A 15597-nucleotide genomic window follows, 5' to 3' on the forward strand; every position below is an offset into this window, starting at 1 on the left:
TAGCCTTACTATCACATTTGGGATTAAGTAAAAAATAAGTAAATAAATAAATACGCACAGGCCTGAGACAGAACCTAATTGAGCTGAAGTTGAGTTGTAGAGAATCATATTCAAGTTCAAAGCAGATTAAACTTGCTTTCCACTTTCCATCATCCTATTCAGCAAAATGAAAATAACCTTGCGGACAAAGAGTTTACATAAAATCTTTTTTCTGATATTCCCCTAATAAATTATCTCACTAGAAGGAAAAAACAAAAGGAACATTTTCCTTAAAAGTTTGCATCTTCAAACAAGATTCATAAAAATTCTCGAATGGTTTTAAGAAAAAGATAACCAACCGCTATTGACACCAAGGAATTGCAATGTGTTACATGCTATAAAGGAAAGTGAGAATCACAGAATCACGGAATTAAAAGTAACTTTGAGGCCGGACGCAGTGGCTCACACCTGTAATCCCAGCACTTTGGGAGGCAGAAGTGGGGGATCGCTTGAGGTCAGGAGTTTGAGATCAGCCTGGCCAAAAAGGTGAAACCTTGTCTCTACTAAAAATACAAAAATTAGCCGGGCGTGGTGGCAGGCATCTGTAATCCCAGCTACTCGGGAGGCTGAGGCAAAAGAATCGCTTGAACTCGAGAGGCGGAGGTTGCAGTAAGCCGAGATCACCCCACTGCATTCCAGCCTGGGTGACAGAGAAAGACTCCATCTCCAAAAACATAAATAAAATAAAATAAAAGTAATTTTGAGAGCTTATTCCCTTATTCTTAATTCATATAATTAAAGAAGCTGCTCACAATTTACAGACTTGAAAAATAAGGGGCTTCAAATTACAACTATATTTAATACTATAATATTAACAAAGATTTAATTGCTTGTTTAAAAATTCAAAACCACAATTCCTCTAGCAAGTGTGAACTGTTACCATTTAAAGAAAATAATAGGGATAATCACATTCATCAAATACTTTTTTTAACCTGATGCTATGCTAGTCACCACAATGACCATCTCTTGTACTTTTGTTCTGCCATTAAAAAATTCTTAGACCATTCACTATTGAATTATAGTTTAAGCTGGTAAACTGAGGTAAAATACTGAATAACCTGAGAAATCACAAGTACAGTCAAAGTCCACGGTACAAAACTACTGAACCATGCTCCCTCTTTATATAATATTATGTAAACTGCTAAGTTTAAATGTCATCCACTCGGTGGGTTTAAAGTCTTTTCCAGATATAATCTAAACTGTGAGGAAAAAGTGAATTCTAAATTCCACATAAATTGAGTTCTGTGTCTTTCTTTTTGCTTGAAAACTCTTCAAACATTGCCACTGATTCAGTTTCACCTGTTGGTAATGAACACAGAACTCATTGTGGGGAAAAACAAACCAGTGTGTGAGAAAAGTAAGAGAAGTTATCAGATACACAGGGGAGTGAAATAAGTAACTGAAAAACACCTCAACCACAACACTTTTCTCTGTCCTAAAGAAGGCATTTTGAATTTTGATATCCTAGTTACCTCTTTCATGAAACATTTTATAGGTTCCAAAAGCTCCCAAGTTGCGTACTCACCTGGTTCATCTGAATCCTGAATCCGGGCTTTTATGTCTGCTAAACTAGGCTCTTGAGAGATCGAAGCCGCTGCCCCCTCCACTGGGTCCTCTACCTTAGTCACAGTAAAATGTGGCATTGTTATAGTTAGATAATACTTTGCTCTTTCTGTATTTAAACTTCCTTCCAGTTAGTTTTCCCTGCCTACCTCTTCCTTGCTGTCCTTTCAGACTGTGATCCCTGCCTACAAGAGACAGTGGCTGGGATTCGGGAAGTACTTTAAGCTCACGTGACCTACAGCCCTGAGGGAGTGGGGCGCTTGAAGACACGCCTTCCACAGTGTTTATCATTCACTTAAAAGGATTAAGCACTCCACCCTTGCTTATTGTTATTAACCTGAAGAACCCCAAGAACAGTTTAGCCTGCTTCCCAAAGCTGCTGAAACCTGGAGACTGGACAGAATTCACAGTGAACTACTGTCTACCGCTTGCTCCTCTATTTCCTTCACTGAAGTTGTCATTCTTATCTGCATGTCATGATCTCAACCTCTGCCCTCATATTTCACACAAGAAAGATTAGAGAACAGTTAACTTTTTTTTTTTTTTTTTTTTTTGAGACAGGGTCTCACTCGCCCTGTTGTCCAGCCTGGCGTGCAGTAGTGCGATCTCAGCTCACTGCAACCTCCGCCTCCCAGGTTCAAGCGATTCTCCTGCCTCAGCCTCACGAGTAGCTGGGACTACAGACATGTGCCACCATGCCCAGCTAATTTTTTTTTTTGTATTTGTAGTAGAGACGGGGGTCTCACCACGTTGGTCAGGCTGGTCTCAAACTCCTGACCTCAGATGATTTGCCCACCTCGGCCTCCCACAGTGCTGGGATTAACAGGCGTGAGCCACCGTGCCCAGCCGGGAATGGTTCATTTTTATACTGTCCTCTTTAAAGACTGACTGGCACTATATCAACTTAAAATATGAAAGATACGGCTGTGCGCCGTTGCTCACACCTGTAATCCTAACACTTTGGGAGGCCAAGGTGGGCGGGTCACCTGAGGTCAGGAGTTCAAGACCAGCCTGGCCAACATGGGGAAACCCTATCTCTACTAAAAATACAAAAATTAGCCAGGCGTGGTGGTTCATGCCTGTAGTCCCAGCTGCTCAGGAAGCTGACACAGGAGAATCCCTTGAATCCAGGAGGCGGAGATTGCAGTGAGCAGAGATTGCGCCACTGCACTCCAGCCTGAGTGACAGAACGAGACTCTGTCTAAAAAAAAAAGAAAGAAAAAGAAAAAAATATATATGTTTAAAGAGTTCAGAACTTTTGTATTGTACAGAGTGGCTGTTTCAAAGAAAAAAAAAAAAGTCCCAGAAAATCCCTTTAAGTGGCGTACAGTTCCTTTAGCATACCCTTAAAATAACATACTTAATTCTTGATATAATTTATCAGACAACTGTATCAAGTTCTCAGTTGACGACTTTAGAGTATGAGGTTCTACCTCTGTACTTAGCAGGGGAGTTCAGTAAATTGAGCCCTGTGTAATGTCCATATTGATGATGTAGTATAAGGCCTCTGTTATTGGGAATGCCTTCCATCTGACAAGTAAGGTTGTGCTAAATTTAACTGAAGCAATGATGCTTTGAATTCTTAGTCATTCAGTTATATACCACTTCTTGCAGCACTATTCACAACAGCCAAAATATGGAATCAACTTAAGTGCCCGTTAACACATGAGTATATAAAGAAAATGTGGAATATATATACAACAGAATACGATTCAGCCGTAAAAATGAAATCATGTCATTTGCGGCAACACAGATGGAACTGGAGGTCATTATGTTAAGTGAAATAAGCCAAGCATAGAGAGACAAATATCACATTTTCATTCATACGTAGGAGCTAAAAATGTGGATCTCATTAATATAGAAAGTAGAATGGTTGTTACCAGAGGCCAGGAAGGGTAGGGGGGAAGGAGGATTAAAGAGAAAAAAAAGAAGGTAAATATAAAAGCACAATCACGTTGATAATTGATTTATGCTAGCAAGAATACTGGCCTTGTTTTGGAATAAACAATTTTTTTTTTTTTTTTTTAAAGAAAAAGCTAGGCTGGGCGAGGTGGCTCATGCCTGTAATCCCAGCACTTTGGGAGGCCGAGGCGGGTGGATCAAGAGGTCAGGAGATCAAGACCAACCTGGCTAACACAGTGAAACCCCGTCTCTACTAAAAATACAAAAATCTTAGCCAGGCGTGGTGGCGGGCGCCTGTAGTTCCAGCTATTGAGAAGGCTGAGACAGGAGAATGGCATGAACCTGGAAGGTGGAGCTTGCAGTGAGCCAAGATCACATCACTGTACTCCAGCCTGGGCGACAGAGCAAGACTCGTCTCAAAAAAAATAAATAAAATAAAATAAAATAAAGGAAAAGAAAACCCTACAAATATATACCACTTCTAAAAGAGAAGGAAAGCAATAAAGACCTAGTTTGTACTCTGCATTGCACTAGAAACTTTACATCACGATCTCATTTAATCAACACGAAAACAGAAACATTAGACTAAGAAACTTGCCCAAAGTCACCATTGTAAGTGGTGAAACTCAACTTTAAAACCTCTAATGCCCTGAGGTAGGCAACATAGAGTATGTTTCAAAGAAAGAAAACTCACATACACTCACCTAAATTTTATTTCATTGGTTCTTAATAGCACTGGTTTGGCTGCACAGGTTCTCTCCTACGATGAACTATATATAAAAGTGCAGGGGCATAGAAAATTGAAGGCAAAGTTAAAGTAGTACAGAAAAAGCTGAGAGAAAACTAGTAAAGCTGAGGTGTGTGATGTGCATGGAGAGTGATTAAAGAAGGTGGGATGTGAGAAATAGCTATTTAAAGTACAATACACTATCACAATGAGGTTATCACTACACTCACCAAGATGGCTAAAATTCATAAGACCAAAAACACCAAATTTGGCAAGACTGTGGAACAAAAAGAACTTTCATACACTGTTGTTGGGGGTATAAATTAGTACAACCACTATGGAAAAGGGTCTCACACTTTCCCCTATAATCTGGCAATTCCACTCATAGGTATTTACCCTTAAAAATGAAAATATATTCCCACAAAAGGACTTGCACAAAAATGTTCACAACAGTTTATTCATAATATCCAAAAACCGGAAACATCTTAGGTATACATTCACAAGAGAATGGATAAAGTGTGATATAGTCATACAAAGGATTACTATTCAGCAATAAAAAGGAATAAACTATTGATATGTTCAACAACATGGATGAATCTCAAAAACATTACGGCTAGGTGAAAGATGCTTTAAACAGAAGAGTACATAATATGTGAATCCACTTTTATAAGGTTTTAGAACAGACAAAACTAACCTATGATGCAGAAAAAGCAGGACAATGGCTGGATCTGGAAGAATGGAAATACAGATTAACTGGGACTGGGCCTGAAAGAACTTCCTAGAGTGATGGTAATATTCTACATCTTGATGGGGTTTAGGATTCCACAGGTGCATGCATTTGTCAAAACTCTGCCAATGTTCACTTAAAACTCGTGCCTTTGCCGGGCGTGGTGGCTCACACCTATAATCCCAGCACTTTGGGAAGCTGAGGTGGACGGATCACCCGAGGTCAGTTCGAGACCAGCCTGACCAACAGGGAGAAACGTTGTCTCTACTAAAAATATAAATTAGCTGGGCGTGGTGACACATGCCTGTAATACCAGCCACTGGGGAGGCTAAGGCAGGAGAATCACTTGAACCCGGGAGGCAGAGGTTGCGGTGAGTCGGGATCATTCCACTCCAGCCTGGGCAACAAGAGTGAAACTCTATCTCGAAAAAAAAACAAAAACAAAAACTCGTGCCTTCACTGTACGAAAAGTTTACCTCAAAAGAAAAAAAGCTGCAGTTACTGAATTCTAATTCATAATTATATGAATTCTAATTTATAATTAATAATAATGCATTGTGAAGTATTTGTGGGAGGTGAACTGATTCTGCAATTTACCTTAAAATGCATACAATAGGATAGATGGACACATATGTAAAAAGACAAGTATAATAAAATGTTAATGATAGTATCTAGGTGGTGGGTGTATGGGTGTTCACGATGAAAGTTTTTCAACTTCCTGTATGCTTGAAAATTTTCATAATAGGCTGGGCGTGGTGGCTTACACCTGTAATCCCAGCACTTTGGGAGGCCAAGGTGGGTGGATCACTTGAGGTCAGGAGTTTGAGACCAGCCCAGCCAACATTGTGAAACCCCGTCTCAACTAAAAACACAAAAATTAGCCAGTCGTGATGGTGAGTGCCTGTAACCCCAGATACTCGGGAGGCTGAGGCAGGAGAATCGCTTGAACCCAGGAAGGTGGAAGTTGCAGTGAGCTGAGATTGCACCACTGCACTCCAGCCTGGGCGACAGAGTGAAACTCTGTCTCAAAAAAAAAAAAAAAGGAAAGAAAGAAAAAAATAAAAGAAAATTTTCATAATAAAATGTTGAAAAAATACAATGGACACCATTATGAAAATGAATAGGCAAGTCACAGACTGGGAGAAAATATTCACAAAACATATACTTGACAAAGGAGATCTGTATCTAGAAGACATAAAAATTCCCTTCGCCTCAATAATATGAAGACAAATAAAATGGGCAAAAGATTTAAACAACTGACAAAGGAAGATATGCAAACCACTAAAAACCGCTGAAACAGTACTCATCCCTGGTAATCAGGGAAATGCAAATTAAAATCACAATTTAAAACAATGGTCCCCAACCCCTGGGCCATGGACTGGTACTGGTCCCTGGCCTGTTAGGAACAGGGCCCGCACAGCAGGAGGTGAGAGGCAGGCAAGCATTACCGCCTGAGAGCCGCCTCCTGCCGGATCAGCGGCAGCATTAGATTCTCATAGGAGTGCCAACCCTATTGTGAACAGCAATTCCGAGGGATCTAAACTATGTGCTCCTTATGAGAATCTAATGCCTGATGATCTGAGGTGGAACAGTTTCATGCCAAAACCATGCCTGTCCCAGACCTTAGTCTGTGGAAAAACTGTCTTCCATGAAACCAGCCTCTGGTGCCAAAAAGGTTGGGGACTGCTGATTTAAAAGACTGTTGGCATCCAGGCATGGTGGCTCAGGCCTGTAATCCCAGCACTTTTGGGGGCCAAAGTGGAAGGACTGCTTGAGCTCAGGAGTTTGAGACTAGCCTGGGCAACATGGCAAAACCCTTTCTCTACCAAAATTCAGAAAAATTTAGCCAGGTTTGCTACTGAATACCTGTAGTCCCAGCTGAGGCAGGAGGATTGCTTGAGCCTGGGAGGCTGAGGCTGCAATGAGCCCTAATTGTGCCACTGCACGCCAGCCTAGGTGACAGAGTGAGATCTTGTCTCCAAAAAAAAAAAAAAAAAAAAGACTTTTGGTAAAGATGTAGCACAAACATTGGTGGGGAGTGTAAAATGGCACAATCATTTTGGAAAAAGTTCCAGTAGTTTTTTTATAAATCAAAAACATATGCCTACCCTAAGACCCAGCAATTCTTGTTCTCAGTATTTTTACCCAAGAGAAATAAAAGCGTAAGTCCACAAAAATTCAAACAAATATGTATATAACAGCTTTATTCATAACAACCCAAGCAGGAAACAGCCCAGATATCCATCAATAAAATAATCAACCTGCAGTACATGGCATATGATGAATTATTATTCAACGATAAACAGGAATCATACAGGTATGAAATATTTACATTTGTATACTTTAAAAAAATTATGGTATTTTTAAGTAATAAGATATAAAGGTCAGGCCAGGGCAAAAGGGGCATTTATAATGGCATTACTCCCATAGTGCTTTATATATTAGGCCAAATCTTATACATATTGTATTTATGTTATTAATTAGTTTCAGTAAAACACATTATTTGTGACTATATTATACCTGCTAAAAATAGTTAGCATGCCCATTCTTCAGAGGAATGGGTCTATTTTGGGGTAGTATTTTGATACTGCAACTTAATATGTTACACTAGCATAGCTCAGAACTCATAATAACCAGTGTTCTGTTTTATTAAACCCATTTATTAAAAAAAAAATTTTAAGTTAGATTTAGTGAAAAGATTGAAACAATTAAGGGAAAGTCTGTGGGAAATTATTTTCAATATAAGGATTCTCTATCAGAGGGCTACCGGTAAGGAAAGAGCACTCTATATCCCATACTCCGCACCCTCTCGAGTGTGGTATCATTTAGAAGGTTAGGCGAACATGAAAGGATGTGAACCACTGTTTTAGAACACTGCTTTGCAAATTATCTCTGGTAAAGAACTTTTTTTTTCTTTGAATTTCCAATTCATTATGGGCCAATAATTTTGTTAAAAAATAGTAAAAATGAATTACTAGAAAAATAAAATAAATATATATCAAATATAAGCCCCAATTTGTTATTATTAGATTTGACAGACATAAATTTGTTCTATCAAACTGCTATGCAAGTTTCTAAAAACTCAATTTCTGAACTTATCTCCTCACAAATAATAAACAGCTCATGGGCCAGCACTGTCTCGTACTACACTCTGAATAGTTCTGTGTTAGAAAATGCTATAAACATCTTACAGGAGAATGAGCTGTTCACCACTTACATTTAGGGCTACCACTATAGCAGAGCCTGAAAGGTATAGTCTCATTCTTAAGTAGAAGATGTATACACATTTTCCTTATTTATCACATTCAGCAAACCCTCTTATCTCTCTGCAACTGAGACAGGAAATATTAGTGAAAAATATAAAAAAGATCACAAATTCTAAATTTTGCCTACGTATAAAATTATTAAAAGAATTGAATGAATCAATTACTTTGGTAAAGACCAACTATCATGGGATGGTAAGGACTTACAGCTTAAGTCTTTTAAATCTTGACTTGAAACTGTCTATGAAAATGGATTTTTATGAAATGTTATCAGTGGTGAATATATAATGAATTTGGAGGCTAAAACTAAAAATAGAAGAATTAAATGTCATACATCAGAAATGAAACCCTGAGTAACTGAATGTCTGTCTTCATAGCTGCCAGTGCTACCTCTTTGGTTGGTGATTTATATATTTATAAATATATAAAAGACATTATTTTCTGGTGGATTCATCATATTGTAGAGTAAGAAAGGCAAAGAGTTCTCCAAGTTAAAGCCTCAGGAAAATCTCATGCTTTAACTGAGGCTGAAAGGATCATGCATTCACTCAATAATATTTGAGTGCCCACTAAGTGCCAAGAAATAGGAATGAAATGGAGAGCAAGACACTGTTCCTGCCCAAGGAGCTCACAGTCTTATTATCCAAATTAACTATAGACTCAAAGGCAATACAAAACTAGGATTATACGTCCAATGCACTATAATTAGAGAATGAACCTTGAGAACACAACACACCACCACCTGCCCAGCTACTTTTTCAACTTCCTAAAAGTTGTGTCTTCACTAGAGGAAAGAATAGAGTAGGATAGTTGATGGCTAGCTAATTTGATAGCTACTTCAGCCATTTTGGCCGCTGATTCAAATACTAAAGCAGGCATTATCAAATGCCTCTGAGTCCTCAGTTGCCACTGTTGCCTCTTTCAGCATATCACAACTCTTTATAAAAGGTTGCCACCTTTTTCCTTAGTCTAATGTCAATATAGCCCAGGTATGACAGATAGGACCTGAGAATCCCAACCAAAGAGGGTAGCACTGGCAGCTATGAAGACAGACATTCAGTTACTCAGGGTTTCATTTCTGATCTAAGATATTTCATTCATCCATTATGAAATGCTTGCTAGATTAAAAACGGGCTCCTAGTCAACACAAAAAAAGTGTATAGAAAATAAACCTGACATTAAGCAACATATTGTTAAAACTAAGGACATATTTCTAAAAATGTGAGGAAAGGAAAATGAAAACACAATCCAAAACAAAATTTTTTAGATCTACTGAGACTTGGGTCAAAATCTTCATTAGCTTTAGGACAGAATGATTAATGTAACTAAATCAACAACTGTTGATGTAACTCAGCACTACTACACTGCTCTAGGCACATAATTTGTGTAAAAGACAATGAAATACCTATTCTTATGCCAGATTTCTTTTTACGAACATAGAATCTAAGTTATTCAGAGAATATGTCATTTTATTACTTTTTTTTTTTTTTTTTGATACAGGGTCTTGCTCTGTCACCCGGGCTGGAGTGCAGTGGCATGATCATGGCTCGCTATAGCCTTGACCTCTCGGACTCAAGCAATCCTTCCATCTCAGCCTCCCAAGTAGCTGGAACTACAGGTGCATACCACCACAACTGGCTGCTTTTTTTTTTTTTTTTTGGAGAGATGAGGTTTCACTATGTTGCCCAGGCTAGCAATTATGTCTTAATAAATGTTTCAATAGGGCCAACTATTATTAGCATACCAGAGAAAATGCAGTGTAATGACAAAAATTCTGGTCTTGGAATTACATGTGCCTAGGTTCAATCATTATTCTTCAATTTATTATTTGTATGACCTTGGGCAAGTTACTTAACGTTATCAACCTCAGGTTTCTCCCGGATAAGAAAAATTTCATCTTAGTACAGAATAAAATGACTTTTTAAAAAATGAAAAAATACCAAAACTGATCATTTTTCAAAAGGGGAAAGAACTGACCTCATCTAATAGGGAAAAATATTTTTCTATTCCTATCAATTCTTAAAATTTCATTTGAAATGTAGCATGCTGCTGAACCAGAAAAAAATAAATAAACCAAACATAATCTTTTGTTTGCATCTTAGGATGTAAATTAGCCAGCTGTAAAAAAGGCTGTTAAAAAAACAAACAAACAACTTTAGCCAGGCACAGTGGCTCACGCCTGTAATCCCAGCACTTTGGGAGGCCGAGGCAGACAGATCATGAGGTCAAGAGTTCGAGACCTAAACATGGTAAAACTCCGTCTCTACTAAAAATACAAAAATCAACCGGGCATGGTGGCATGCGCCTGTAATCCCAGCTACTCAGGAGGCTGAGGGAGGAGAACTGCTTGAACCTGGGAGGCGGAGGCTGCAGTGAGCCGAGACTGCATCACTGCACTACAGCCTGGGCAATAGAGCAAGACTCTGTCTCAAAAAAAAAAAAAAATTAGATATGGTAAATGCAAATGCTCTCAAAATAGAATAAAAGTAAATTTTGGTTAGATTCAATTTCTCATAGCTCCTCAAAGTGAAAACATGGATGTGTACATAAGAGTTTTTAACTTATTAGTGTTCTCTCTTCTCTCTTTTTTTAAACTAGCAATATGAAAAATAAATAGCTTTACCCCAAAGTAAATGTAGACCTGTCTGGTAAAATGAGAGAAATTCAGGTGCTACTTTGCCAAAAATTAAAGTTATTTACCAAATGGTTATGACTATAAACAGGTGAATGTCATCAATTGAGTTTTTTACTCAAGGCCACGACAAATATAATGAGGATTAGCAATGCCGTAATAAAACTACAAACAAAAAGCTGCCATTGGTTAAATTAGCTAGAAAACTGGAGACTGAAACCCAGCTCTGAGCTAAGATAACAGGAAATTTTAAAAAGAAAAAAAAAAAGACTAAAATTAGAATTAAGACCTGTCATTTCCTAACAATGTGGCTTTTGTTTTCTATTTCTACAGTTTTCAACTACAAAAACTGAAATTTTAAGAAGAAAAAAACTTCAGCCCTTACATTTTTTTCAGTTAAGACATCCAAAGGTAACTTCAAAATTTCAGGTTTCGCAAAGCCCCTCAGACTGACTTATTTACAATACTGACTTGATTCTGAAATCTTGTTAAGTATAAATTCCACTTTAACAGTAGCTTAAAAATTCTTCAAAAGTAAGATGCACCTGAATATCAGAAATGTTAAAATATGGTAATGTACACACCTTAGAGCTGAGCAAATATGGTGATAGTGTTTCCTACTCATCAGGTATTGAACTACCATTAAGGCAAGGTGCTGTATGCATGTGTATATGTTGTATGTTCTGCAGTTTTGTGCTTGTACCTTCAAATGTAATTGTTGAGATTCTTAAAAGTATACCAGGGCCAGGTGCGGTGGGTCACACCTGTAATCCTAGCACTTTGGGAGGCCGAGATGGGCAGATCGCTTGAGCCCAGGAGTTCGAGACCAACCTGAGCAACGTGGCAAAACCCTATCTCTACCAAAAGCCAATACAAAAGTTAGCTGGGCATGGTGGTGCATGCCTGTAGTCCCAGCTACTCAGGAGGCTGAGGTGGGAAGATCGCTTGAGCCCAGGAGTTCAAGACTGCAGTGTACTACAATTGTGCCTCTGAATAGCCACTGCCTACCCAAGTCCAGCCTGGGTAACAGAGCTAGACCCTGTCTCAAAAAATAAAAACATATATACACTGAAGCACTAATTACAGGGTTTTAACAGAGAATAGCTTCTTGTTTTTCCATATACTTGTAAAACTTATAAAACTTCATTAAAAGAATACATTGTTTTAACATTCAAATGCTCACATAATTCCTACACTATAGCTCTCCAAACTTTCATACCTACTCCTCAGAAACACACATCACCAAAAACTTAAACTCATGTAACTTCATTATTCTGAAACAAGCTCACCAGCTACGGCTGTGTAGACAGTGCACGAGGGCATTAAGCCAGAAGGGCAAGGGGAAGAGGGTTGAAATCCAGCTTGCCCTTCTCCAGTGAAGCCATGATGGCTCAGGGCACAAAGGAGTGCCTTTTTAGAATTTGCACAAAGTTCTTAGTAGTCCAGAAGTATATGTTAGACACGAAGGGCAAAAGAAGCAGCAGCCATAATTCAAAAGCTTACAGCATTATAAGTTGCCTTAAATGTCAGCATTAGAAACATTCCCCTTCTTCTAACAGCTTTAAAATGGGAAAGCATAACTTTCATAAGGTTCCCAGGTTTGCAGGAGTACCTTCTTTCATTTCCTTCCATTCCAGTAAAAGTAATATCAAAATTTATGAGAATCTGGAATCTAGAAACATGCCACTGAGAAGAAAAGAATTTGGGCTCATGATGGAAAGACTTAGTGAGGACACAGAAGAGACCACCGAAGATCAAAGACAAGAAGTTGAGGTAATCACTGTATTGATCACTGATATTTAGTCAAATATCTACAGCATTCTAGGACACACTCAAAAGAAAATCCTTTAATTGTAATTTAACCTTTTTAAAAATTGGCCAGGCATGGTGGCTCATGCCTGCAATCCTAGCACTTTGAGAGACCCAAGTGAGAGGATCACTTGAGCTCAGGAGTTCCCAGACATCTTCAAAGATAAAAGCTAAGAAATAGTAAAATGTACCTTTTACTCTACTTCAACAAATTATAAACATTTGCTAATCTTGTTTTGTCTATCTCTCCCCAACTTTTTTGGGGAGGAGTGGGGAGGAAGGAGCTGGAGTACATTTCATTTAACCTGTATATACTTCAATATATATCTTTATAGATAACAGCTTTACGTTATCACAATGTCATAAACATCTATAAGAAAATTAACAATTCCTTAATATTAATATCATGTACATGTTCAAATTTCCCCCACTCGTCTCAAAAGTATCTTTTTTCAATTGTTTTATGCACATCAGAATCCAAACCAAGTTCACACACTGCGTTTGGCTGATATGGCTCTTTTTATCTGTAACAGCTTTCCCTCTCTTCCCATCACTCCTCCTCCACCCCATCCCAATTATTTGTTGAAGAATCTAGTTATCCAATAAAACTTCCCATATTCTGGATTTGGCGATTGCTTCTTGTGGTATAAAGCAGTATATTATAAAGTTTAATCTGGCTACAGAGTATAGAGAAGAGAGGAAAAACAGTTAAGGTATATAACCAGCTGGGCGCGGTGGCTCACGCCTGTAATCCTAGCACTTTGGGAGGCTGAGGTGGGCTAACTGCTTGAATGCAGGAGTTCGAGACCAGCCTGGGCAACATGGTAAAACCTTGTCTCTACAAAAAAAAAATTAGCTGGTCACAGTGGTGTGCACCTGTGTTCCCATCTACTCAAGAGGCTGAGGTGGAGGACTGCTTGAGCTCAGAAAGTTGAGGCTGCAGTGAGCCGTGATCACACCACTGTATCCAGCCTGGTTGACAGAATGAGACCCTGTCTCAAAAAAAAACAAAAACAGAAACAAAAAAAACAAAACTATCAAGAGGATGCTTCTTTCAGACAAGCTAAGAAGGTACCAAATCAACGTATTTTAGCTATTAGAATGCTGAGGTAAAACATGGATAGTATTCAATAATTATATAATATAGAAGACTTATTTAAGAGAAAGGTAATAGTCCATCCTGGCCAACATAGTGAAACCCTATCTCCACTAAAAATACAAAAATTAGCTGGGTGTAGTGGCACGTGCCTGTAGTCCCAGCTACTGGGGAGGCTGAGGCAGAAGAATCGCTTGAACCCAGGAGGCGGAGGTTGCAATGAGTGGAGACCGCACCATTGCACTCCAGCCTGGGCGACAGAGTGAGACTCTGTCTCAAAAAATAATAATAACAATAATAATAATAAGTAATAGTCACCTATGATTAGCAATACAATATAATTCACTTATTTTGGTGTGTGACTAAAAATGATAATTTTGTTTTTTGTTAGGTTTTGTTTGTCAGGGTAGAGGTATTTATTTATTTGAGGCAGAGTCTCGCTCTGTCATCCAGGCTGCAGTGCAACTTCCGCCTCCCAGGTTCTCATGCCTCAGCCACCTGAGTAGCTGAGATTATAAGCATGCACCGCAACACCTGGCTAAGTTTTCATATTTTTAGTAGAGACGGGGTTTCACCATGTTGGCCAGGCTGGTCTCGAACGCCTGGCCTCAAGTGATCCGCCCGCCTTGGCCTCCCAAAGTGCTGAGATTACAGGCGTGAGCCACCGCGCCCAGCCTAGAGGCATTTTTTGAAAAGCTCTCTAGATCATTCATTATGCAGCCAGATGAAGTAGCACTACTCTCGTACATACATTAATATGCCTTTATCAGAGTATGTTTTTAATTTGTCTCTTGTTTTTAAGTCTACAAGATCTTCAACTCAATGTATATTTATGGTGTACAAGTTATATGGGATATCACATATTACACTAGGTGTAAATGATTTTGTATCGTTGTCCTCAAGAACCCTACAGCATAGTTAAGATAATATGTAAATAAAAACAAAATACAGTGATATAGGTATTATAGCAATATAGGGACAAAAAGAGCCTGGTTTATTATATCTGGATATGGGGTTCAATCAGAAAAGGTTTCAGAGAGGACATGACTCCTTAAAGAAAGGACTTATCTAAATTACTTTTATGTCTCTAACATCTCTCACAAAAACTTGGTTAACAGCCAGTCTCAAAGTTGTTACACTTAGACCTCAACTCTCCACTTCAGAAACCCACTCCAAGGCTACACACTAGATCACATTACATGAGAAATGCTCTACCTCTGAAATTGCTCACTCCAACAACATTCAACCGTCTGACCACAGTCTTTAATCTTTCTACACTTTTCACCACACTCTACCTTATCAAGTCCTCCAGTCTCTTAAGTGTCTCTATTTTATCTTAGTTGATCATTTTCCTTTGCCGTATTTTTGCATATTTCTATTGTTGGACTTATACAGCATTATAATTTATATACAAATGTGTTTGCTTTGTCTATTAGATCATAACTTTCCTTAGAACAGATTAACGGATTCTTTTTCTCTGTCTTTAACACCCAACATCTTTAACAGCCAGCCAGTGCCTTATCCTTAATTCATTGCTCAGAGTAACAAATATTTGGTGAAGGAATAAGTAAAGTGCTCTAGTCATTTTCACCACTATACCATGAGATCTGCAAAGGTAGAAACTATATGTTACCTGTATATTTCCTACAATTAATACCAGACTGCCTCATACATACCAGCGTCTCAGGGAGTATCTGTTGACTTATAAAAGGTTGAAATGTATTAGGGACTGCAGGCAGGGTGTATGGTTCACACCTGTAATCCCTGAGCTTTAGGAGGCCGAGGCAGGAGGATCATTTGAGGTCAGGAGTTTGAGACCAGCCTGGCCAACATGGTGAA

General features: G+C 38.6%; 1 protein-coding gene across 7 annotated transcripts in view; it reads right to left on the reverse strand.

The window, feature by feature from the left end:
• Positions 1-15597, reverse strand: part of SLC12A6 (solute carrier family 12 member 6) — a 108018-nt gene that overhangs the window by 86946 nt on the left and 5475 nt on the right. Inside the window, exon 1 of one of the 7 annotated variants that reach the window (XM_008965567.6) lies at positions 1565-9140. The exons of 5 other annotated variants lie outside the window; for them this stretch is intronic. In XM_008965567.6, the coding sequence (XP_008963815.3) occupies positions 1565-1682 (118 nt within the window). In that variant the 5' untranslated portion in view covers positions 1683-9140. Of the gene's footprint in view, positions 1-1564; positions 9141-15597 lie in introns of those variants that run through there. One more of the 7 variants, XM_003804947.5, reaches the window with a different exon arrangement.

Source organism: Pan paniscus, chromosome 16, assembly GCF_029289425.2.
Source record: "Pan paniscus chromosome 16, NHGRI_mPanPan1-v2.0_pri, whole genome shotgun sequence".
NCBI classification, from domain to species: Eukaryota; Metazoa; Chordata; class Mammalia; order Primates; family Hominidae; genus Pan; species Pan paniscus.